At 41.8% G+C, this 25,723-nt stretch overlaps 2 protein-coding genes across 6 annotated transcripts in view; one reads left to right on the forward strand and one right to left on the reverse strand.

Moving 5' to 3' along the window:
* Nucleotides 1-1,437: 1,437 nt before the first annotated feature.
* Nucleotides 1,438-17,104, forward strand: LOC144357931 (3-hydroxyisobutyrate dehydrogenase, mitochondrial-like). Of its 5 annotated transcripts, XM_085494524.1 has the most exons (6): nt 1,438-1,462; nt 11,985-12,106; nt 13,188-13,322; nt 13,422-13,475; nt 14,165-15,292; nt 16,234-17,104. In XM_085494524.1, exons 2-4 carry the CDS (start codon nt 12,089-12,091, stop codon nt 13,434-13,436), a joined length of 168 nt encoding a protein of 55 aa, XP_085350650.1. In that variant the 5' UTR covers nt 1,438-1,462; nt 11,985-12,088; the 3' UTR covers nt 13,437-13,475; nt 14,165-15,292; nt 16,234-17,104. The 5 variants fall into 5 exon arrangements, with proteins under 5 accessions (XP_085350650.1, XP_085350648.1, XP_085350649.1 ...); XM_085494522.1 differs by lacking the exon at nt 13,422-13,475; XM_085494523.1 differs by lacking the exon at nt 13,422-13,475 and having other exon boundaries at nt 15,001-15,292.
* A 4,558-nt stretch (nt 17,105-21,662) lies between these two features.
* The window catches only part of LOC146730199 (bifunctional purine biosynthesis protein ATIC-like), a 50,254-nt gene continuing 46,193 nt past the window's right edge, over nt 21,663-25,723 (reverse strand). Inside the window, exon 8 of the mRNA XM_085494337.1 lies at nt 21,663-23,413. Coding sequence (XP_085350463.1) covers nt 23,339-23,413 — 75 coding nt within the window. The 3' untranslated portion in view covers nt 21,663-23,338. The remainder of the gene's footprint in view (nt 23,414-25,723) is intronic.

The following is a 25,723-nucleotide window of genomic DNA, read 5'->3' on the forward strand; positions in this document are numbered from 1 at the left end:
CTCGCAACACTAAAATAATTAAACAAGATATCTTTTTAAAATGTCATTTTACTCTTGATCATATTATTTTATTCGCCTTGAATTTCAAATCGATTACATATCGAACTTCTGTACATGTTACTGCCCTTCTGCGTGCAAATAATGAGGTCATACTCATGTCACAATAAGTTGAAGCTGATGCCATGTTGATGCCATGAGACTGCGAAGCTGAGGCCACAATGATGCCACAAAATAGCGAGGCGAACATAGCTTCAATTTTCAATGACACGAAGCTGATGCCACAATGATGCGATGCTGAGGCGACAATGAAGCCATGCGTAGGCGACAATGATGCCACAAAAGCCAAAGCTTCCGCGAGAACTGTACTGTATGTACTCAGGCAGTGCAGGATTGCAACTACCTCTGCTACACATTGGTTGATACAATCACAGTACTGCCTTTGTGTATACTTGTAATAGAGTAATCATGAGAATACCACAAAGTATGTACTCAGGCAGTGCAGGATTGCAACTACAAATGTACCTCTGCTACACATTTGTTGATGCAATCACAGTACTGCCTTTGTGTATACTTCACTGTATTCTTGTGATAAACTTGTACTATTCTTACTATAACATTTATAACAATACTCTCTGTCTTGCATACCTATGAGATGAAATAAAAAAAAATTGTGAGACATTCATTTATTCATTACTTTTACCTGACAACTTAAACAAGTAAATGAAGATTAAATATTTCCTGGCACCACCCTCATTGTCGCCCGAAATAAAATAATTTGGTCCAAGATGTCATTGTTGCCTTGTTTGATAATGGCGTCATAGTGATACGTTGACAACGAGGCACCAATAGAGTTTACAAGCCTACAGTGAAATTGAAAAGGTATTATACTGTAAATTTATTTTCGCTTGGAATTAATTTTCACTATTTTCGCTAATGGAATGATTCAGTGAAAATAAAATCCAGCGAATATATCTTTTTTTCTATATTTTACATTCAATTTGTCAAAAATCTATAAAAATAAATTCCATACGAAAAATCTTAAATGTCTTTTCAGGAAAATTTATTCCAGCGAAAATAAAGTGTTCTACAGTAGTACTCAGGTATGCTTAGTAAACAGAAGTGCCATGGCAACATTTTTCAAAAGTCACTGACACATGGCATAGGACAGTATTGTTCACTGCCTACAAAATTTTACAATTTTAGTTGACTTATTGTAAGTTAAAAATAAAGTGGTTTACAGTATTTGAAATACAATGTTTATGATACATGTAGGTATGAATATGCATGTACGAGCAGACATTTTTGTGAATATTTGGTCTATTAAATTAAGACTTCACTCATCTTCCCTGTTTTATGAACAGTAAAACTGCATTTCATTCATTTTGTGTAACATGCCATTCAACACCTGAATAATATTTTAACATATTTTTTTCTTCTTTTTTCAGTTTCCAGCCAGAGTAAGGTATGTTTACCTTTTTTATCTTGAAATCAAACAAAACTTGTGTTTCTTATCAGTGGAAGAGCTACTAAACAAAGTGCTTTGAAACAGAAATTACTGTGCTCAATTGGTGGGCTTGTCCATTGAAATTCAATTTTCTTGTGTTTACTTAGTGGGGCCTTGCATGCACTTTCAGGTCAACGTAAGTGAGCTCTGTGTATGGATGAGTATGCTTTTTGATGCCTTGGATCTGAGTTGTACTGTATAATTAATTAAAAAAATAAGGTGTCGCCATACTCAGTTCAGCGAAAAACTGATACCGGTAAATAAAATACAGTGAATATAGAATGTCTTTTCTGTTTTAGGGCATTTTATCATTGTTTCTTATGTCAAGGTTATATTTCAGTAAACAAATTTGGCTCTGGTGACGTTTACTGAAAAAAAGATTTATAGTGTCTTACATGCTACTTTTTGGTGTCCAAGAATATTTTTAAATTAACAATATTTTTATGTGGGTTTTGTATCAAGGAAATGTTTTTTAATTGTGGTCTTGGAAACAGATGCCAATTTCTCTTGACACGATTGACAGTAAACCATGCAATTTTATATTCTGTTGACTAATACCGGTACTTAAACAATCAATTGTACACAAAATTTTATGCTAAAATATTGTCACTGCTATATTCTACATTGAATTCGTTCATATGGGACTCATTATTTAAACAATATTTTGTGTGACATCGCCAAGCAGGTATATGGAGTACAAAGTTTGCTTGAGTTTATTATGGGTTGGCGGAGAGTTCATTATTGTTGTTATTTTGTAGCGCAGTCAATACCAGGGATTTGGTGCCACTAAAAAGCAGAAAACTTGGAAAAAAGTTTCACAATCACTGGCCCCTAATAAATAAAAATGTAAAGTGATTTAAATTCATCACATATTAAATATATTTTAAATTATTTAAAGTAGACAACTGACTGATGTGTGGAGTGGTGTAGCATTGTAGTGACTGCCAAAATGATGTGTACGCTGTCTTGGTGCAGACCACTGCCTTGCACTCCTATACACTGTCTCAGTGCAGACCACTGCCTTGCACTCCTATACACTGTCTCGGTGCAGACCACTGCCTTGCACTCCTGTACATTGTCTCGGTGCAGACCACTGCTTTGCACTCCTGTACACTGTCTCGGTGCAGACCACTGCCTTGCACTCCTATACACTGTCTCGGTGCAGACCACTGCCTTGCACTCCTGTACACTGTCTCGGTGCAGACCACTGCCTTGCACTCCTATACACTGTCTCGGTGCAGACCACTGCCTTGCACTCCTATACACTTTCTCGGTGCAGACCACTGCCTTGCACTCCTATACACTGTCTCGGTGCAGACCACTGCCTTGCACTCCTGTACACTGTCTCGGTGCAGACCACTGCCTTGCACTCCTGTACACTGTCTCGGTGCAGACCACTGCCTTGCACTCCTATACACTGTCTCGTTGCAGACCACTGCCTTGCACTCCTATACACTGTCTCGTTGCAGACCACTGCCTTGCACTCCTATACACTGTCTCGGTGCAGACCACTGCCTTGCACTCCTGTACACTGTCTCGGTGCAGACCACTGCTTTGCACTCCTATACACTGTCTCAGTGCAGACCACTGCTTTGCACTCCTATACACTGTCTCAGTGCAGACCACTGCCTTGCACTCCTATACACTGTCTCGGTGCAGACCCCACTGCCTTGCACTCCTATACACTGTCTCGGTGCAGACCACTGCCTTGCACTCCTGTACACTGTCTCAGTAAAGAGAACTGCCTTGCACTCCTATACACTGTCTCGGTGCAGACCACTGCTTTGCACTCCTATACACTGTCTCGGTGCAGACCACTGCTTTGCACTCCTATACACTGTCTCAGTGCAGAGAACTGCCTTGCACTCCTATACACTGTCTCGGTGCAGACCACTGCTTTGCACTCCTGTACACTGTCTCGGTGCAGACCACTGCCTTGCACTCCTATACACTGTCTCGGTGCAGACCACTGCCTTGCACTCCTGTACACTGTCTCGGTGCAGACCACTGCCTTGCACTCCTATACACTGTCTCGGTGCAGACCACTGCCTTGCACTCCTATACACTGTCTCGGTGCAGACCACTGCCTTGCACTCCTATACACTGTCTCGGTGCAGACCACTGCCTTGCACTCCTGTACACTGTCTCGGTGCAGACCACTGCCTTGCACTCCTGTACACTGTCTCGGTGCAGACCACTGCCTTGCACTCCTATACACTGTCTCGTTGCAGACCACTGCCTTGCACTCCTATACACTGTCTCGTTGCAGACCACTGCCTTGCACTCCTATACACTGTCTCGGTGCAGACCACTGCCTTGCACTCCTGTACACTGTCTCGGTGCAGACCACTGCTTTGCACTCCTATACACTGTCTCAGTGCAGACCACTGCTTTGCACTCCTATACACTGTCTCAGTGCAGACCACTGCCTTGCACTCCTATACACTGTCTCGGTGCAGACCCCACTGCCTTGCACTCCTATACACTGTCTCAGTAAAGAGAACTGCCTTGCACTCCTATACACTGTCTCGGTGCAGACCACTGCTTTGCACTCCTATACACTGTCTCGGTGCAGACCACTGCTTTGCACTCCTATACACTGTCTCAGTGCAGAGAACTGCCTTGCACTCCTATACACTGTCTCGTTGCAGACCACTGCCTTGCACTCCTATACACTGTCTCGTTGCAGACCACTGCCTTGCACTCCTATACACTGTCTCGATGCAGACCACTGCCTTGCACTCCTATATACTGTCTCGGTGCAGACCACTGCCTTGCACTCCTATACACTGTCTCGGTGCAAACCACTGCCTTGCACTCCTATACACTGTCTCAGTGCAGACCACTGCCTTGCACTCCTATACACTGTCTCGGTGCAGACCACTGCCTTGCACTCCTATACACTGTCTCAGTGCAGACCACTGCCTTGCACTCCTATACACTGTCTCAGTGCAGACCACTGCCTTGCACTCCTATACACTGTCTCGGTGCAGACCACTGCCTTGCACTCCTATACACTGTCTCGGTGCAGACCACTGCCTTGCACTCCTATACACTGTCTCGGTGCAGACCACTGCCTGGCACTCCTATACACTGTCTCGGTGCAGACCACTGCCTTGCACTCCTATACACTGTCTCAGTGCAGACCACTGCCTTGCACTCCTATACACTGTCTCAGTGCAGAGAACTGCCTTGCACTCCTATACACTGTCTTGGTGCAGACCACTGCCTTGCACTCCTATACACTGTCCCGATGCAGACCACTGCCTTGCACTCCTATACACTGTCTCAGTGCAGACTACTGCCTTGCACTCCTATACACTGTCTCGGTGCAGACCACTGCCTTGCTCTCCTATACACTGTCTCAGTGCAGACCACTGCCTTGCACTCCTATACACTGTCTCGGTGCAGACCACTGCCTGGCACTCCTATACACTGTCTCGGTGCAGACCACTGCCTTGCACTCCTATACACTGTCTCAGTGCAGACCACTGCCTTGCACTCCTATACACTGTCTCAGTGCAGAGAACTGCCTTGCACTCCTATACACTGTCTCGGTGCAGACCACTGCCTTGCACTCCTATACACTGTCTCGGTGCAGACCACTGCCTGGCACTCCTATACACTGTCTCGGTGCAGACCACTGCCTTGCACTCCTATACACTGTCTCAGTGCAGACCACTGCCTTGCACTCCTATACACTGTCTCAGTGCAGAGAACTGCCTTGCACTCCTATACACTGTCTTGGTGCAGACCACTGCCTTGCACTCCTATACACTGTCTCGGTGCAGACCACTGCCTGGCACTCCTATACACTGTCTCGGTGCAGACCACTGCCTTGCACTCCTATACACTGTCTCAGTGCAGACCACTGCCTTGCACTCCTATACACTGTCTCAGTGCAGAGAACTGCCTTGCACTCCTATACACTGTCTTGGTGCAGACCACTGCCTTGCACTCCTATACACTGTCCCGATGCAGACCACTGCCTTGCACTCCTATACACTGTCTCAGTGCAGACTACTGCCTTGCACTCCTATACACTGTCTCGGTGCAGACCACTGCCTTGCTCTCCTATACACTGTCTCAGTGCAGACCACTGCCTTGCACTCCTATACACTGTCTCGGTGCAGACCACTGCCTGGCACTCCTATACACTGTCTCGGTGCAGACCACTGCCTTGCACTCCTATACACTGTCTCAGTGCAGACCACTGCCTTGCACTCCTATACACTGTCTCAGTGCAGAGAACTGCCTTGCACTCCTATACACTGTCTCGGTGCAGACCACTGCCTTGCACTCCTATACACTGTCTCGGTGCAGACCACTGCCTGGCACTCCTATACACTGTCTCGGTGCAGACCACTGCCTTGCACTCCTATACACTGTCTCGTTGCAGACCACTGCCTTGCACTCCTATACACTGTCTCAGTGCAGAGAACTGCCTTGCACTCCTATACACTGTCTCGGTGCAGACCACTGCCTTGCACTCCTATACACTGTCTCGGTGCAGACCACTGCCTTGCACTCCTGTACATTGTCTCGGTGCAGACCACTGCTTTGCACTCCTGTACACTGTCTCGGTGCAGACCACTGCCTTGCACTCCTATACACTGTCTCGGTGCAGACCACTGCCTTGCACTCCTGTACACTGTCTCGGTGCAGACCACTGCCTTGCACTCCTATACACTGTCTCGGTGCAGACCACTGCCTTGCACTCCTATACACTGTCTCGGTGCAGACCACTGCCTTGCACTCCTATACACTGTCTCGGTGCAGACCACTGCCTTGCACTCCTGTACACTGTCTCGGTGCAGACCACTGCCTTGCACTCCTGTACACTGTCTCGGTGCAGACCACTGCCTTGCACTCCTATACACTGTCTCGTTGCAGACCACTGCCTTGCACTCCTGTACACTGTCTCGGTGCAGACCACTGCTTTGCACTCCTATACACTGTCTCAGTGCAGACCACTGCTTTGCACTCCTATACACTGTCTCAGTGCAGACCACTGCCTTGCACTCCTATACACTGTCTCGGTGCAGACCCCACTGCCTTGCACTCCTATACACTGTCTCGGTGCAGACCACTGCCTTGCACTCCTGTACACTGTCTCAGTAAAGAGAACTGCCTTGCACTCCTATACACTGTCTCGGTGCAGACCACTGCTTTGCACTCCTATACACTGTCTCGGTGCAGACCACTGCTTTGCACTCCTATACACTGTCTCAGTGCAGAGAACTGCCTTGCACTCCTATACACTGTCTCGGTGCAGACCACTGCCTTGCACTCCTATACACTGTCTCGGTGCAGACCACTGCCTTGCACTCCTGTACACTGTCTCGGTGCAGACCACTGCTTTGCACTCCTGTACACTGTCTCGGTGCAGACCACTGCCTTGCACTCCTATACACTGTCTCGGTGCAGACCACTGCCTTGCACTCCTGTACACTGTCTCGGTGCAGACCACTGCCTTGCACTCCTATACACTGTCTCGGTGCAGACCACTGCCTTGCACTCCTATACACTGTCTCGGTGCAGACCACTGCCTTGCACTCCTATACACTGTCTCGGTGCAGACCACTGCCTTGCACTCCTGTACACTGTCTCGGTGCAGACCACTGCCTTGCACTCCTGTACACTGTCTCGGTGCAGACCACTGCCTTGCACTCCTATACACTGTCTCGTTGCAGACCACTGCCTTGCACTCCTATACACTGTCTCGTTGCAGACCACTGCCTTGCACTCCTATACACTGTCTCGGTGCAGACCACTGCCTTGCACTCCTGTACACTGTCTCGGTGCAGAACACTGCTTTGCACTCCTATACACTGTCTCAGTGCAGACCACTGCTTTGCACTCCTATACACTGTCTCAGTGCAGACCACTGCCTTGCACTCCTATACACTGTCTCGGTGCAGACCCCACTGCCTTGCACTCCTATACACTGTCTCAGTAAAGAGAACTGCCTTGCACTCCTATACACTGTCTCGGTGCAGACCACTGCTTTGCACTCCTATACACTGTCTCGGTGCAGACCACTGCTTTGCACTCCTATACACTGTCTCAGTGCAGAGAACTGCCTTGCACTCCTATACACTGTCTCGTTGCAGACCACTGCCTTGCACTCCTATACACTGTCTCGTTGCAGACCACTGCCTTGCACTCCTATACACTGTCTCGATGCAGACCACTGCCTTGCACTCCTATATACTGTCTCGGTGCAGACTACTGCCTTGCACTCCTATACACTGTCTCGGTGCAAACCACTGCCTTGCACTCCTATACACTGTCTCAGTGCAGACCACTGCCTTGCACTCCTATACACTGTCTCGGTGCAGACCACTGCCTTGCACTCCTATACACTGTCTCGGTGCAGACCACTGCCTTGCACTCCTATACACTGTCTCAGTGCAGACCACTGCCTTGCACTCCTATACACTGTCTCAGTGCAGACCACTGCCTTGCACTCCTATACACTGTCTCAGTGCAGACCACTGCCTTGCACTCCTATACACTGTCTCAGTGCAGACCACTGCCTTGCACTCCTATACACTGTCTCGGTGCAGACCACTGCCTTGCACTCCTATACACTGTCTCGGTGCAGACCACTGCCTTGCACTCCTATACACTGTCTCGGTGCAGACCACTGCCTGGCACTCCTATACACTGTCTCGGTGCAGACCACTGCCTTGCACTCCTATACACTGTCTCAGTGCAGACCACTGCCTTGCACTCCTATACACTGTCTCAGTGCAGAGAACTGCCTTGCACTCCTATACACTGTCTTGGTGCAGACCACTGCCTTGCACTCCTATACACTGTCCCGATGCAGACCACTGCCTTGCACTCCTATACACTGTCTCAGTGCAGACTACTGCCTTGCACTCCTATACACTGTCTCGGTGCAGACCACTGCCTTGCTCTCCTATACACTGTCTCAGTGCAGACCACTGCCTTGCACTCCTATACACTGTCTCGGTGCAGACCACTGCCTGGCACTCCTATACACTGTCTCGGTGCAGACCACTGCCTTGCACTCCTATACACTGTCTCAGTGCAGACCACTGCCTTGCACTCCTATACACTGTCTCAGTGCAGAGAACTGCCTTGCACTCCTATACACTGTCTCGGTGCAGACCACTGCCTTGCACTCCTATACACTGTCTCGGTGCAGACCACTGCCTGGCACTCCTATACACTGTCTCGGTGCAGACCACTGCCTTGCACTCCTATACACTGTCTCAGTGCAGACCACTGCCTTGCACTCCTATACACTGTCTCAGTGCAGAGAACTGCCTTGCACTCCTATACACTGTCTTGGTGCAGACCACTGCCTTGCACTCCTATACACTGTCCCGATGCAGACCACTGCCTTGCACTCCTATACACTGTCTCAGTGCAGACCCCACTGCCTTGCACTCCTATACACTGTTTCGGTGCAGACCACTGCCTTGCACTCCTATACACTGTCTCGGTGCAGACCACTGCCTTGCACTCCTATACACTGTCTCAGTGCAGACCCACTGCCTTGCACTCCTATACACTGTCTCAGTGCAGAGAACTGCCTTGCACTCCTATACACTGTCTTGGTGCAGACCACTGCCTTGCACTCCTATACACTGTCCCGATGCAGACCACTGCCTTGCACTCCTATACACTGTCTCAGTGCAGACCCCACTGCCTTGCACTCCTATACACTGTTTCGGTGCAGACCACTGCCTTGCACTCCTATACACTGTCTCGATGCAGACCACTGCCTTGCACTCCAATACACTGTCTCAGTGCGTAGAACTGCCTTGCACTCCTATACACTGTCTCAGTGCAGACCACTGCTTTGCACTCCTATACACTGTCTCAGTGCAGACCACTGCCTTGCACTCCTATACACTGTCTCGGTGCAGACCACTGCCTTGCACTCCTATACACTGTCTCAGTGCAGACCACTGTCTTGCACTCCTATACACTGTCTCAGTGCAGACCACTGCCTTGCTCTCCTATACACTGTCTCAGTGCAGACCACTGCTTTGCACTCCTATACACTGTCTCAGTGCAGACCACTGCCTTGCACTCCTATACACTGTCTCGGTGCAGACCACTGCCTTGCACTCCTATACACTGTCTCGATGCAGACCACTGCCTTGCACTCCTATACACTGTCTCAGTGCAGACCACTGCCTTGCACTCCTATACACTGTCTCGGTGCAGACCACTGCCTTGCACTCCTATACACTGTCTCGATGCAGACCACTGCCTTGCACTCCTATATACTGTCTCAGTGCAGACCACTGCCTTGCACTCCTATACACTGTCTCAGTGCAGACCACTGCCTTGCACTCCTATACACTGTCTCAGTGCAGACCACTGCCTTGCACTCCTATACACTGTCTCAGTGCAGACCACTGCCTTGCACTCCTATACACTGTCTCGGTGCAGACCACTGCCTTGCACTCCTATACACTGTCTCGGTGCAGACCACTGCCTTGCACTCCTATACACTGTCTCGGTGCAGACCCCACTGCCTTGCACTCCTATACACTGTCTCAGTGCAGACCACTGCCTTGCACTCCTATACACTGTCTCAGTGCAGACCACTGCCTTGCACTCCTATACACTGTCTCAGTGCAGACCACTGCCTTGCACTCCTATACACTGTCTCGGTGCAGACCACTGCCTTGCACTCCTATACACTGTCTCGGTGCAGACCACTGCCTTGCACTCCTATACACTGTCTCGGTGCAGACCACTGCTTTGCACTCCTATACACTGTCTCGATGCAGACCACTGCCTTGCACTCCTATACACTGTCTCGGTGCAGACCACTGCCTTGCACTCCTATACACTGTCTCGATGCAGACCACTGCCTTGCACTCCTATACACTGTCTCGGTGCAGACCACTGCCTTGCACTCCTATACACTGTCTCGGTGCAGACCACTGCCTTGCACTCCTATACACTGTCTTGGTGCAGACCACTGCCTTGCACTCCTATACACTGCCTCGGTGCAGACCACTGCCTTGCACTCCTATACACTGTCTCGGTGCAGACCACTGCCTTGCACTCCTATACACTGTCTCGGTGCAGACCACTGCCTTGCACTCCTATACACTGTCTCGGTGCAGACCACTGCCTTGCACTCCTATACACTGTCTCAGTGCAGACCACTGCCTTGCACTCCTATACACTGGTATGTGTGTACGCACCTAGTTCCCCCAGATCGTCTGTGTAGATTGTAACCTGGCTACATTTATACTAGTACAGTACTCATTTCGCCCAAACTCCCGCCCGCTTCCGCTTTTCAATGTGGTTGTTTTGTTTTTTTCTCACTAACTTTTGTGACCGTTTTTCATTTTACATCGCGGAACTACAACAGAGCTGGAGTTGTTCCGGTGAAACAGTCGCCTTGAAATTGATGCAACTTCAACTAGTCATTGCTTACCCTAAAATAAAAAAAATAAACATTCAAAGAGCTTCGGGTAATATAATAATAACCATTCTTCGCAATTGCTAGCTTTATTTAATTCGAATCCATAAAATTTATGAGTTTTTCAACATTTGTTGGCAACGCCCACACTAAAAGTGGTTGAAAATGTGGGTGTGGTCATCTCGCAAAGTCCTGTTGAGACAAATATGGTTCTGTGACCCAGGTCGTGCTCCAATCAGGTGACTTTCAGCAAATCAATGATGTTATAACAAAGCATATTGGACACTAATTGATAGGTCGTCATATCATCCAACCGACGTTGATTCACATTGTTTTTTGTGCTTCAAAATTATTCACTGAAAAACATCGGTATATTTTGACAAAAGGGTGGGATTTGACCTCAGTTCAAAAAGAAAAACAACGGTAATCTGAGATACATTTAGTGTCTACAGCGAATCAGTTTTTTTGAAAGTTGTGAAATAAGGTAAACCAGAGTAGGGGTGATTTCAGTACCGAAGGACTTCCGTGTGAATCATAATTTTCAAATTGAACATAAGTGCCCACCCTCCCAATTTTGATACAATAAAGAAATTAACACCATGTGATGTCTGGGCATACACCCAGGGGGTCTTTTTCTTCACTTGTAATAAAAAAAGTCTGTTGTGATTCTGATAAAAATTCTTGAAAAATAAGTGTCAATTGCGTAAAACGAGGAATAAACACAAAATGGCTATGACAGTAAAATAGGTAATTTCGCATTCTGCCTCCAGGGCGCCACTGTTTGAGTAATTTACATTCATGTTTCAAGATTTTTTATCAGAATCATAACAGTCAGCAAGTCTACAAAATTAAAGCAGAAATGGTAGTTCTCTTTTTGAAATACCTTGTGGCCCTGAAAAGGGCTGATTAGTATGCGTTTCCTTAGAAAGAATTCAGGCAAATCTTAGAGTGTTGAGAGCTGCGAAGCAGAATTGCACATGAATGTGAAGCTAAGGTCATGTAATAAATGATATGGAAATAACATTTTCTATAATTATATAATTTTTTATTCAGCAGTTCTGTGAAGCAAGGCAGTTTATTGATTGACAATACTACAATAGATCCCACAGTGTCTAAAGATATGGCAGCATTGGCTGAGAAAAAAGGCGCTGTGTTTATGGATGCACCAGTGTCTGGAGGTATGTGTCATACTAAGAAGATTCAAACCAAATTGAAATATTCAAACCAAATTGAAATATTCAAACCGAATTGAAATATTCAAATTGAATTGAAATATTCAAACCAAATTGAAATATTCAAATTGAATTGAAATATTCAAATTGAATTGAAATATTCAAACCAAATTGAAATATTCAAATTGAATTGAAATATTCAAATTGAATTGAAATATTCAAACCAAATTGAAATGTCTATGTTCATTAAAGTGAGCACAGCAAAAGCTGCTAAACCCACCGTGGCATTATTTAATATATCTATAAACTTGTTCAAACTGTGCTCACTCACTTGGCATTGCCTGCTACATATTGAGAAATATTTCTTGACAAACATTGCGTTAACATTTTTTGTAAAATTTGATCTGAAATTCTCACACTACATGTATATTGATGGTGGTGTCTGTATTTTTAAAAAAAATGTTGTTCGATTTATTTTAAAGGATTCTCGCTTTCAAGCAGGGATATTGAAAGTGTTCAATATATGTAAAACCATTCATTTTCACTGACATATTTTGAGCATATTCACTGTGTTTTAAGTTAACGATTTTGTCAAGGAAACAGTGTATTGTTTTAGGTGTGGGGGCTATGAAAGCTGCAATGTTAACATTCACTCAAAACTTGTTTCATGTGGGGGCTATGAAAGCTGCAATGTTAACATTCACTCACAACTTGTTTCAGGTGTGGGGCTATGATAGCTGCAATGTTAACATTCACTCACAACTTGTTTCAGTTGTGGGGGCTATGAAAGCTGCAATGTTAACATTCACTCAACTTGTTTTAGGTGTGGGGGCTATGAAAGCTGCAATGTTAACATTCACTCACAACTTGTTTCAGGTGTGGGGGCTACAAAAGCTGCAATGTTAACATTCACTCAACTTGTTTCAGTTGTGGGGGCTATGAAAGCTGCAATGTTAACATTCACTCACAACTTGTTTCAGGTGTGGGGGCTATGAAAGCTGCAATGTTAACTTTCACTCACAATTTGTTTCAGGTTGTGGGGACTATGAAAGCTGCAATGTTAACATTCACTCAAAACTTGTTTCAGGTTGTGGGGGCTACTAAAGCTGCAACGTTAACGTTTATGGTCGGTGGAAAAGAAACAGAGTTTCCAGCAGCAGAAGAGATTTTGAAATGTATGGGGAAAAATGTAGTACACTGTGGACCAGTAGGAACTGGTGAGGTAAGATTAACAATTATTGAGTTTCATGATTGGCTGCTTGATAGCCAATTAAATACGTGACATGCTATTTTTGATACCGTTTTATTTTATTTTTACCAGAGGTCGAAAAAATAACAACACAACTACGGGTCCAGAGACAACATCATATGGATGGTATTTAATTTTATCTTTTGACCCCGTGTTAAATCTTGATACTGTGTTAATTTTTGACAGGGGAGGTATCAAAAGATACCTTGCCAGTTACAACTTGTTACATTTTAACTACATTGTGTAGTAACATGCATGGTCATTGTTGATATTGACAACAAAACAATGTTCTGAAATGCGATATTTTACTCGTTTTGGCAACGAACCAAAGCTAAAACCTCTAGTTCACTTCAGAAGATTATATGGTAACATTTAGAAATGGTTTTCCATAGAGTCGCTGCTAATTTGCATAAAATAACATTGTTTGTCATACAAAAATAGGGAAATAAAACAAAACTATTTTTTTCCTTTTTTTTACTATATATTATATGTACAATTTGTATACAATTATTGTATACAATAAAAGTGCACTGTATGTTTAGTATTGCAAATATCTCACAGAAATACTGAGGTTTCTGTTTCATTGCTTGGCCGATAAGTCAGCAACTTTATAAAACCCTGTTCGGTCCCGCTAAATTAAACATTGGGTTGATGATTCTCAGTGCTTGTCTTCCGTTTCTGTTGTTTTCTGGTTATGTAGAACTGTTACGAGTCATGATACTTACGCTACTATGTTCGAGCAATAATAGTTATTCGGGCTGAAATTATCCATCTTTATGTAATTTTTTTAATGATCAATGTTTTCTGTTCAACAGAATTGTGAACAAGTCAAGACAACGGATGTCTGAATTACGAATCGTCGCCATTGTTATACCATGTAAGAATTGAGGCTTTTCCTCCAAGAAATTACACAAGTGTCACTCCAAGTGTAATGTTTCTTGATTAGAATTCCTTGTTTCTTGATAAATATCATCCGGATCTGAGCACGATATGCGATCCGAGTGGGAAGTTCATGCTCGCCGGATCTCGCGTGGGTGATGCCATCTTGGATTCACGATCATGAGGTCAAAATCGTTTACATCATAAATATATATTTTTCACATTTTTATCTCAAAAAACAATTACAATATCAAAAATACTGACAAAAATCAAAACCCAGAATAATAGTACAATTACATTTCTAAAAATAATAATGAAAATGTGTTTCGTATACAATGGAAACATGACTATAGCAAGTGTGATTATATCATTTGCATATGAATATACGTTTGGCAAAGAGCATTTGACACCGAGCTTACGGTTTTGTCTTTATAGAACTTCTTTGTTTTTTAAAACGATATCCAACCAATGAGAAACAACAGGGGATTATCCCGGGAAATTGGCATTAATACTATGCAATTGTATTTGAAATCATGAGTGGGCTTCTATCTTAAGCAACAGTGCCATTGGATGAGGAGACTGGTGTATAGCAAGACAATATGATAGGTATGTTTGTACTATGTTTTTATTACAGACTTGGATTGGACCCTAAATTATTAGCCAAGGTATTAAACATGAGTAGTGGTAGATGCTGGTCCAGTTAGCTTTATAATCTGGTACCTGGTGTTGTCTGGCTAATAAGGCTTAATTTTGTACTATGTTTTTATTACAGACTTGGATTGGACCCTAAATTATTAGCCAAGATATTAAACATGAGTAGTGGTAGATGCTGGTTTGTTAGCTTTATAATCTGGTACCTGGTGTTGTCTTGCTGATAAGGCTTATTTTTTGTACTATGTTTTTATTACAGACTTGGATTGGACCCTAAATTATTAGCCAAGATATTAAACATGAGTAGTGGTAGATGCTGGTCTAGTGAAGTTTATTATCCAGTTCCTGGTGTACTTGCAGTACCATCCAGTAATAACTATCAAGGTGGTTTTGGAACAGCTCTCATGACGAAGGTAAAATATTCTGTTTTTGCACCAATAGTGTTTTTGCACCTGTCTGCCTGTCAATTTAGCCAGCCACCTGTCTGCCTGTCCTGTTAGCCATATACAGAGTAGGTAAAATCATAGAATGATACGAGTGACGCTATAGAATGATGCAAGTGACGCCATAGGTTGACACGAGTGACGCCATAGGTTGACACGAGTGACGCCATAGGTTGACACGAGTGACGCCATAGGTTGACACGAGTGACGCCATAGGTTGACACAAGTGACATCATAGGTTGACACGAGTGACATCATAGGTTGACACGAGTGACATCATAGGTTGACACGAGTGACATCATAGGTTGACACGAGTGACATCATAGGTTGACACGAGTGACATCATAGGTTGACACGAGTGACATCATAAGTTGACACGAGTGACGACGTGGGTCGACACGGGTGACGACATGGGTCGACACGGGTGACGACGTGGGTCGTCACGGGTGACGACGTGGGTCGACACGGGTGACGACGTGGGTCGACACGGGTGACGACGTGGGTCGACACGGGTGACGACGTGGGTCGACACGGGTGACGACGTGGGTCGACACGGGTGACGACGTGGGTCGACGCGGGTGACGACGTGGGTCGACGCGGGTGACGACGTGGGTCGACGCGGGTGACGACGTGGGTCGACGCGGGTGACGACGTGGGTCGACGCGGGTGACGACGTGGGTCGACGCGGGTGACGACGTGGGTCGACGCGGGTGACGACGTGGGTCGACGCGGGTGACGACGTGGGTCGACGCGGGTGACGACGTGGGTCGACGCGGGTGACGACGTGGGTCGACGCGGGTGACGACGTGGGTCGACACGGGTGACGACGTGGGTTGATATGAGTGACTTTATAGGCTCATATTATCCATGAAACAAAGGTGAAATTATTCTTTCATTTCTTTTATTTCTAGGGTAAATTTGTGGACGACGGAACAGAAACTTATTTCAAAGTATGTGATCATGCGTGTTATATAAAAGCGGTTAGCAGCGGTGAAAGACATGATTGGATCGTACACGCACTCTTTGTAGATGGAAACAAAATATATGAATCAAGGGAAGAATCAGGCTGATTTATATAGGTTATAACCAAGAGTTGTTAAGGTGTTGACCATTAGAATCTGGGTGGGGGAGGGGGGTGGAATAACTTGCACATGAACAAATTCTGTCTTGAAAAAAAAAAAACTTGCACAAATTCCTTCCCTCCCATAGTTTCTAATGATTCACCCCTTAGCTCTGAAACGTGAATTCATCTCCATGACTTGCCAAACTGTCATGGCAACACTGCATCTGGTGATGATTAGCAAAACATATTTTTAGAGAGTTGCGAATAGCCTGGCGTGTATTTGGGGGAAAGCTTGCAAGGCCACACCAACAAATTATCTTGTCATCTGATTTTTCTTTTGAAAAGCTGGGGACAACTAGTGTACTGTGAAATACTTAATTGTATCTGGAGTAAATTTTGCTGAAGACATTTTGTGTGTTTTGTATGGATTTTATACGAGTTGAATATAAAATATACGAAAAACAGTATATTCGCTGGATTTTATTTTCCTTCAGCAAAAATTAATTCCAAGCAAAAATAAAGTATTTTTTGTTTATTGCCAAAAAATTTAAATGTTTATACTCATCTTGGATGTTTTTCAAAAAATGTAAAAAAAAAAAAAATATTGCAAACATACATTTTGTATTTCAGACAGTTTTTAATCAGTAGTCAACAATTGCTATGAATGTGGTTTATTCTTATGATTTTTTGGCACAAACAAATAAAATCCAAAAATGTTATCTGGCCGGTGTGAGTGGTTCTGTTATTAGTCCCCGTTCGGACGCAGTCCGAAAACGAGGACTTATGTTTTGCCCTGTGTGCGTCCGTGCGTCCGTGCGTCCGTGCGTCCGTGATCACCTGTATCTCGAACATGCATGGACCGATTAAGTTCAAACTTCACTCATACATCACACATTATATGGGACATATGCACATGCATTTTTTTCATGATCCGATTAACGATAGCCGAATAGCGGCCATTTTAAGGCCGAAAATGCATCAAAATCACACATTTTCACCATTCCGGACCCGGATCTCAGTTATGCATGGACGGATTTTGTTCAAATTTGGTACATACATTAAACATAATAGGACCTTGATGCACGTCATTTTTTTTTTTGGATCGGGTTCGAAATGGCCGACTGGCGGCCATTTTGTTTTAAAGAATTCAGTTCTGGATCCGTATCTGAGACATGCTTGGATTGATCGAGTTCAAACTTCACACACACAAGGTACATCATGTCACAAATATGTATGTGCATTTGTTTCATGATCTCATTAACGATAGCCAAATGGCGGCCACTTTAAGGCCGAAAATGCATTGAAATCGCACATTTTCACCATTCCGGACCCGGATCTCAGTTATGCATGGACGGATTTCATTTAAATTTGGTACATACATTAAACATAATAGGACCTTGATGCACGTCATTTTTTTTTTTCGGATCAAGTTCGAAATAGCCGACTGGCGGCCATTTTGTTTTAAAGAATTCAGTTCTGGATCCGTATCTGAGACATGTCTGGATTGATCAAGTTCAAACTTCACACACACAAGGTACATCATGTCACAAATATGTATGTGCATTTGTTTCATGATCTCATTAACGATAGCCAAATGGGGGCCGCTTTAAGGCCGAAAATGCATTGAAATCGCACATTTTCACCATTCCGGACCCGTATCTCAGTTATGCATGGATGGATTTTGTTCAAATTTGGTACATACATTAAACATAATAGGACCTTGATGCACGTCTTTTTTTTCGGATCAAGTTCGAAATGGCCGACTGGCGGCCATTTTGTTAAAGAATTCAGTTCTGGATCCGTATCCAAGACATGTCTGGATTGATCAAGTTCAAACTTCACACACACATGGTACATCATGTCACAATTAGATATGTGCATTTGTTTCATGATCTGCTTAACAATAGCGGAATGATGGCCATTTTAAGGCCGAAAATGCATCAAAATCACGTATTTTCACAATTCCAGAACCGGATCTCAGTCATGCATGGATGGATTTTGTTCAGATTTAGTACAATGTGTTGTACATATGCAGGTGCATTTCGGTCATGATCTGCTTTGAATGTATATGTCACTCAAATATGAACGGAACGGGGACGTGTCATTGACAATGACTTGTTTTTTTTTCGTCTGTTGTATTCCAGCCATGTTACATTTAAATGTACTGTTAATAGCACAGCTTGCATGACATATGTATAGACCAATTTTATTTGTCTTGATGAATATTGTTCAGACACAATGATAATGTGAAGTGTAATTTCTTTTGATAAGATCCATTGTAATATAGTTGAATAATATGTACAACTGGTTTGCTCTTACATGGGACCCAAGCTGATTCTTTTGGGGAATGATATCATAAATTCAAGAATTTTGTTGAGCTGATTGTCAACCATAGTCCAGTTATTCACTTGTAATCTACCAAATGTCATCAGTGAACTGCTCACAAGCTCACTGAATGGGCTATGTTCTCTTCTATACAGATTCAAAGATGGCCTATCACAAATACCATTTACTTTCAAACTGCTTTACTTTTATTAGGGCTTTTATAAGCGTGTGCATTTGTTTGTTTCAAGTAACTTGTTGACAAAAATACAGTAATTCTCATCCAAAGATAAAATTATGACGTTGTTTGTTGCAGTTATTAAATAAACATGCATGTGTTCTGTTTACTCAAACTTATGGACAATGTTGTCATAGCAATTGCTGATCAGTGAAAACATTTATCATCAGACATTTGTATGCTGGTTGGCTTAAGTTTTACTTTTTGGTGGAATAAAATAAAGATGATAGAGCTTTCTGTATTACTTTACATGTTACCGTATTCTATGGACAAACCAATGGGCAATTCTGGTCTAACAAAAAAGGGAGTACAGCCTCTACATTCTAGTGGTACAGCGGACATTGTCTGAGAGTAAATCCAATTTGTTGTACCAGTAGTTGTGTCCAATATTTAAATTTTATTAAAAAGGTCTGAGATATAAACAGTGCCCTTTAAAATGAAATCTAAATAACATCCACTCTTGTTATCAATGAGAATGTTGGCATTATTCCAAATTATATTGTTAGCAACTGTTTGAACTGGTTGCTGGGATTGTAATTTCCACCAACTGCACAATAGACTGTGATAGAAAGAAGGTAAAATAACAGGTAGTAACTCAATTTTACAAGTCATCTGAAGATTACACAGCCCCCACTTGTCAGATGTGATTATAGTTGGCTATGAATTATAAAGTTTGATTGTATATGTATAAAATCGGGTAGAAATGTTAAGTTGAAAATCAAAAGCATGTTACTCAAAGTGAACGGGTAGGATATCGCTATTAGTTCACAAGATATTATCAAAAGAATGGCTGCGACTAGTCTGCTATATTGATTAAAAAAAAAGAATGTGCAAATACACCAGTGGTCTCTGTCAATCTATAAATTTTGAAGTGCATTCATCTTGTAGAAATAATAACATGCCAAAAGGCTGGACTTTACTAGATTTGGACTGCTTTGGCGCCTTGTCAGGTAAGAGTGCAGTAGCCGAAAAGAACTGTTTATTCTTGGCAGGACTATCATAACTGCCAGTAAAATAACCAAGCCCTTGCCACAACATGCTTCTATTAATTTTTCACACCAAGGTTCATATGCTTGGAGTCGGATAAAATTCCAACTTTCCAGGAGTATATAGGTTACAAGATATTAACAAAAATTAAATATGCAAATGAGCTCATTAAGTTGAAAGTCAATATTGCATAGCACATGTCTTATATTGGCCAAGTAAGTCTATACCAAGTTTGGTCTCATTCGGACAATTAGTTCACAAGATATTGTGAAAAATTCAAAATTAATTAAATGTAGAAATCAGCTCGTTAAGTTGAAACTCAATTGCCTAGCATACATCTTATATTGAAAAATCAAGTCTCTACCAAGTATGGTCTGATTTGGACTATTAGTTCACAAGAATTCAAATTAATAATTAAATGAGCTCATTGATTCCTTGAAAAAATAAATCAATGTGCAGTGCCAGTGGTCACTCTGTCTTTGTACCAAGTCTCAGAAAAATCGGTCCAGGCATGAAATGATGGACACTCCCTAAATAACTGGATTTTACAGGATTTTGACATTCAAAATTGCCGCCAGGCAGCCATATTTGATCAAATCAAGAAATAAATCCACGTGAATATGTATACCTCTTGTGTCTTGTACCTAGTATCATTGAAATCAGTCAAGGCAAACGTCAATGGACAGCCAAAAGCCATGATTAACAATGAAAATGGCTACCAGTCAGCCATATTTTATCATTTCAAAAAAGTAAAACGACGTGAATCTGTATGGGCGGTCTCAACAAAATCGATCAAGCCATCTCCGAGAAAAAATTAAAAATGGCCGCCATTCTGCCATATTTGATCGAATCAGAAAATAAATTCACATGAACATGTATGGCTGACCACTATGTCTTTGTACCAAGTTCCAAAAAATTGGTCCAGCATCTCTGAGAAATCACTCTGGACGGACTGACAAAGGCGAAACTACAAGCCCCCTCCCGGACTTTGTTTGGGTGGGAGCTAATAATTACAGATAGTATAATAATTAGCAGATAGTATAAGAAAAATTGTTTCCAGGGATAATTCATTTTTGGATTAAGATGCGCTGTTTCTATTTAACTTAAAAATATTTGACCTGGGTTCCAGTCATTTTAAAAACAGTAGATTCTCAGAAAAAAATTTTACATGAACTATTTTTCAAGAAATGGAAACTGGATGTAGTTTATCTAAGGTTTAACATAGACTGCACCTTATTCTTGCATAAAGTACAGTTCATCTAATTTTACTGAGGATATCTAAGTGGCTTTCATGAATGTTTTTTTTTTAATTTCAGTCCTTGACTTTAAAGTACGACATCGTCAAATAATCTTTGGTTTGTCCCAGTATATAACATATTAGTATGACTTGCCTTTCTGTTAATAGTGTATGTACTTAGTATATAAATGACGAGTGTCTGTGGTCAAAATAATCCACTATAACAATACTGTATTTGCTCTGTTCTCAGGGTGGACATCCATGCATTTTCATTACCTAGCAACCGTTGCCGGTTAATAGTGTACCACCACAATAACTTGACATTCTGCCAACACAAAAACGCACATTTTTTAATTTCTGCAACTCGCGTATACAACAAGTACTTTGGTACAGGATTCATTGCACAACTATGCATGGGGAAAGTATAGTTACCAAGTTACAAGTCTCATCAGTGATGCATTGTGGGTAATAATAACAACCATACAGCAGTCTGTGCAATTGAAATTGCTTTAGTATTTAATGAGAATTCAGATCAGAATTTAACAACAAAGTTAAATAACAGAAGCAGGTTAGCAGTGACATAAAGCAATAACATTTTTAGTTTCTCAACCAGTAACCATAGTAACCCTGGATTGATATTTACATGTTTACGTATCCACTAGTGTATACTGTAACTTACTGTTGCCACAAATTTGTTTACATACTTTGCTGAATGGGACAATCACTTTTTTCCTACCTGTCAACTATTATTTTTATTTCAACCTCTTACACATGTAGTACAAAGAATACATGACTGTCAAAATTATGATAAAGATAGCAAATGTCAAAACCAAACTTCGGGCTGCATATATTTGTATAAACCCTATAAACTAAAACCACAATTTAATTTTATATGTTGAATTAATCTTGTAAAACCATTTATTTTCATTGGAATCTAACTTGGCAGGGAAACGATGAGTTCTATTATTTTCCCTGGTCACATAAACTAAGATATCAGTAAAAAATGAATGAACTTACAGTAATTTGTTTTTGAGGAAATCATCGCAATTCAGCAAAACTGTTCCATTGCATAAAATATGGGAATTTTTCAGGGCAAATGTGCACAAGAAATCACAAAAAAATGTTTAATTTTGGCCTAGAATACACCACTAATTTTTACTACAGAACAGTTTGGCCAAAAATGACGGTATCTATGGAATGGCTGCTCATTGGGAATCACCAACTTCAGTTATTGTATTAACTTCTCACACGGTCACCAGTTCAGAAAATGTAAAATATTTCAAAAGCACAATATTTAATAATGGAATAAATAAAAACTGTTTGCAGAAAAAAATATAAAATAAATAACTTGACACATAGTGGCAATATTTGGAAATGAGGACGATTGATGATTAAAAACAAACTGGAAAGGCAAGTTATTTGATTTGAGGGAAGTAGTAAAAGTTAATTTCGTATTGTTTTCATAAAAATTAAAATAAGAGATGACACACAAAAAAGAAATGTTTTATGGTATTTTGAACACGTTGGCATCATCCATCGTTTTCATTGGTTAATTATCGATTTGACCTGTCATGTCAGGTCAGGTCAAAACATGGCGGATATTCATTTCCACAGCATCGAGCGTATAATCAACAATTGTAAAACGCAGCATGACCGGATTTGCGCTACCACGATCATTTGCTACTAAGCAATGCAGTTGTGTTCGTTGTTATTTGAAACTTCTTTTAGAATATACTTTCGTTACTAATAAAATGAAACAAAATAATTGTATTTGGCGCACAAGGTTCGTTAATGTGATTTTTTTGGAGAATGATGCGTGGTCTACTTTTTAATCCAACTAGAAAAAAATGTATACAATTTTAGTTTCTTTCGTTTTGGGTTGTCCAACTGCCGGTGTTGAAAGTCGACGTAGGTGGATTTTTCAATGAAAATATAAGCCCCTAAAAATATTTAATGATAATTTTTTTGAAAATTTGAACCCCAAATAAAGGCCCACTAGCCGTGAAACCGCCCAGGGTGATTTTTCGGATGGGCGAATTTACGGCAGAATCCGGTAATATTGCATTTAGTTGTTGGATCCACAGCCTCTATTTCAGTCATTTCATCCAGTGTTGTATGACATCACATGATGTCATATCTAGTGATTGAATAGTCTGGTATTTGTGAATACTAATTCAATGGAATGGTCGTTATAACCTGGTCTTGAGTTGATTCCGATGGTGAAGCAATGTATTGAACACCACTCTGAAAATATAAAAAAATTCCATTCATAGTTATACCAGTTCTGGACCTGTTTAAATATGTTTAACACTGCATAAACTAGCAACCTACCAGAGCCAATATACTGTAAAAGGGTTAATTATTCACTGGGTTTTAATTTTGCTTATTTAGCTGACTGAAAATGCGCTAAATTAAAACACAGTGAATATGTAAAATTACGCATAGAACACATTATCTAAATGATAAAACCATGAATTTAAAACCCACTGAATATCCCAGAAATGGTAAATCAGCGAAATTTAAACCCAGTGAAAATTAGTCATTTAACAGTAACCCTGTGTAAACTAGAAACTGGTATAATCTTGTCAAAACAAGCAACTAGTTTAAACTGGTATAATCCTGTATAAACTGATTTAACTAAGTATAAACTAGCAACCTGTTAAAACTGGTCTAAACCAGTATAACCCTGTATAAATTGGCAACCTGTTTAAACCAGTCTAAGCCTGTATAAACTAGCAACCGTTCTGAACCTGTTCAAAGTGGTCTAAACCAGTCTAACTCAGTATAAAGTAGCAAACTGTCTAAACCAGTCAAACCCTGCATACACTAGCAACTGATCTAACCCTGTATAAACCATTCTAACCCTGTATAAACTAGCAACCGTTCTGAACCTGTTCAAAGTGGTCTAAACCAGTCTAACTCAGTATAAAATAGCAAACTGTCTAAACCAGTCTAACCCTGTACAAACTAGCAACAGTTCTAACCCTGTATAAACTTTTAATCTATCTAAACCAGTCTAACCCTGTATAAACTAGCAACTGATCTAACCCTGTATAAACTTTCAATCTGTCTAAACCAGTCTAACCCTGTATAAACTAGCAACTGTTCTAACCCTGTATAAACTTTCAATCTGTCTAAACCAGTCTAACCCTGTATAAACTAGCAACTGTTCTAACCCTGTATAAACTGTCAATCTATCTAAACCAGTCTAACCCTGTATAAACTAGCAACTGTTCTAACCCTGTATAAACTTTCAACCTGTCTAAACCAGTCTAACCCTGTATAAAGTAGCAACTGATCTAACCCTGTATACACTTTTAATCTGTCTAAACCAGTCTAACCCTGCATACACTAGCAACTGTTCTGAACCTGTATAAACTTTCAATCTGTCTAAACCAGTCTAACCCTGTACAAACTAGCAACTGATCTAACCCTGTATAAACTTTCAATCTGTCTAAACCAGTCTAACCCTGTATAAACTAGCAACTGATCTAACCCTGTATAAACTTTCTATCTGTCTAAACCAGTCTAACCCTGTATAAACTAGCAACTGATCTAACCCTGTATAAACTTTCAATCTGTCTAAACCAGTCTAACCCTGTATAAACTAGCAATCTGTCTAAACCAGTCTAACCCTGTATAAACTATCAACTGTTCTAACCCTGTATAAACTTTCAATCTTTCTAAACCAGTCTAACCCTGTATAAACTAGCAACTGTTCTAACCCTGTATAAACTAGCAATCTGTCTAAACCAGTTTAACGCTGTATAAACTAGCAACTGTTCTAACCCTGTATAAACTTTTAATCTGTCTAAACCAGTCTAACCCTGTATAAACTTTCAATCTGTCTAAACCAGTCTAACCCTGTATAAACTAGCAACTGTTCTAACCCTGTATAAACTTTCAATCTGTCTAAACCAGTCTAACCCTGTATAAACTAGCATCTGATCTAACCCTGTATAAACTTTCAATCTGTCTAAACCAGTCTAACCCTGTATAAACTAGCAACTAATCTAACCCTGTATAAACTTTCAATCTGTCTAAACCAGTCTAACCCTGTATAAACTAGCAACTGATCTAACTCTGTATAAACTTTCAATCTGTCTAAACCAGTCTAACCCTGTATAAACTAGCAACTGATCTAACCCTGTATAAACTTTCAATCTGTCTAAACCAGTCTAACCCTGTATAAACTAGCAACTGATCAAACCCTGTATTAACTTTCAATCTGTCTAAACCAGTCTAACTCTGTATAAACAAGTCATTGTCAATGACACGTCCCCGTTCCGTTCATATTTGAGTGACATATACATTCAAAGCAGATCATGACCGAAATGCACCTGCATATGTACAACACATTGTGCTAAATCTGAACAAAATCCATCCATGCATGACTGAGATCCGGTTCTGGAATTGTGAAAATATGTGATTTTGATGCATTTTCGGCCTTAAAATGGCCATCATTCCGCTATTGTTAAGCAGATCATGAAACAAATGCACATATCTATTTGAGACATGATGTACCATGTGTGTGTGAAGTTTGAACTTGATCAA

Source organism: Saccoglossus kowalevskii, chromosome 20 (assembly GCF_978046115.1).
Source record: "Saccoglossus kowalevskii chromosome 20, keSacKowa6.1, whole genome shotgun sequence".
NCBI classification, from domain to species: domain Eukaryota; kingdom Metazoa; phylum Hemichordata; class Enteropneusta; family Harrimaniidae; genus Saccoglossus; species Saccoglossus kowalevskii.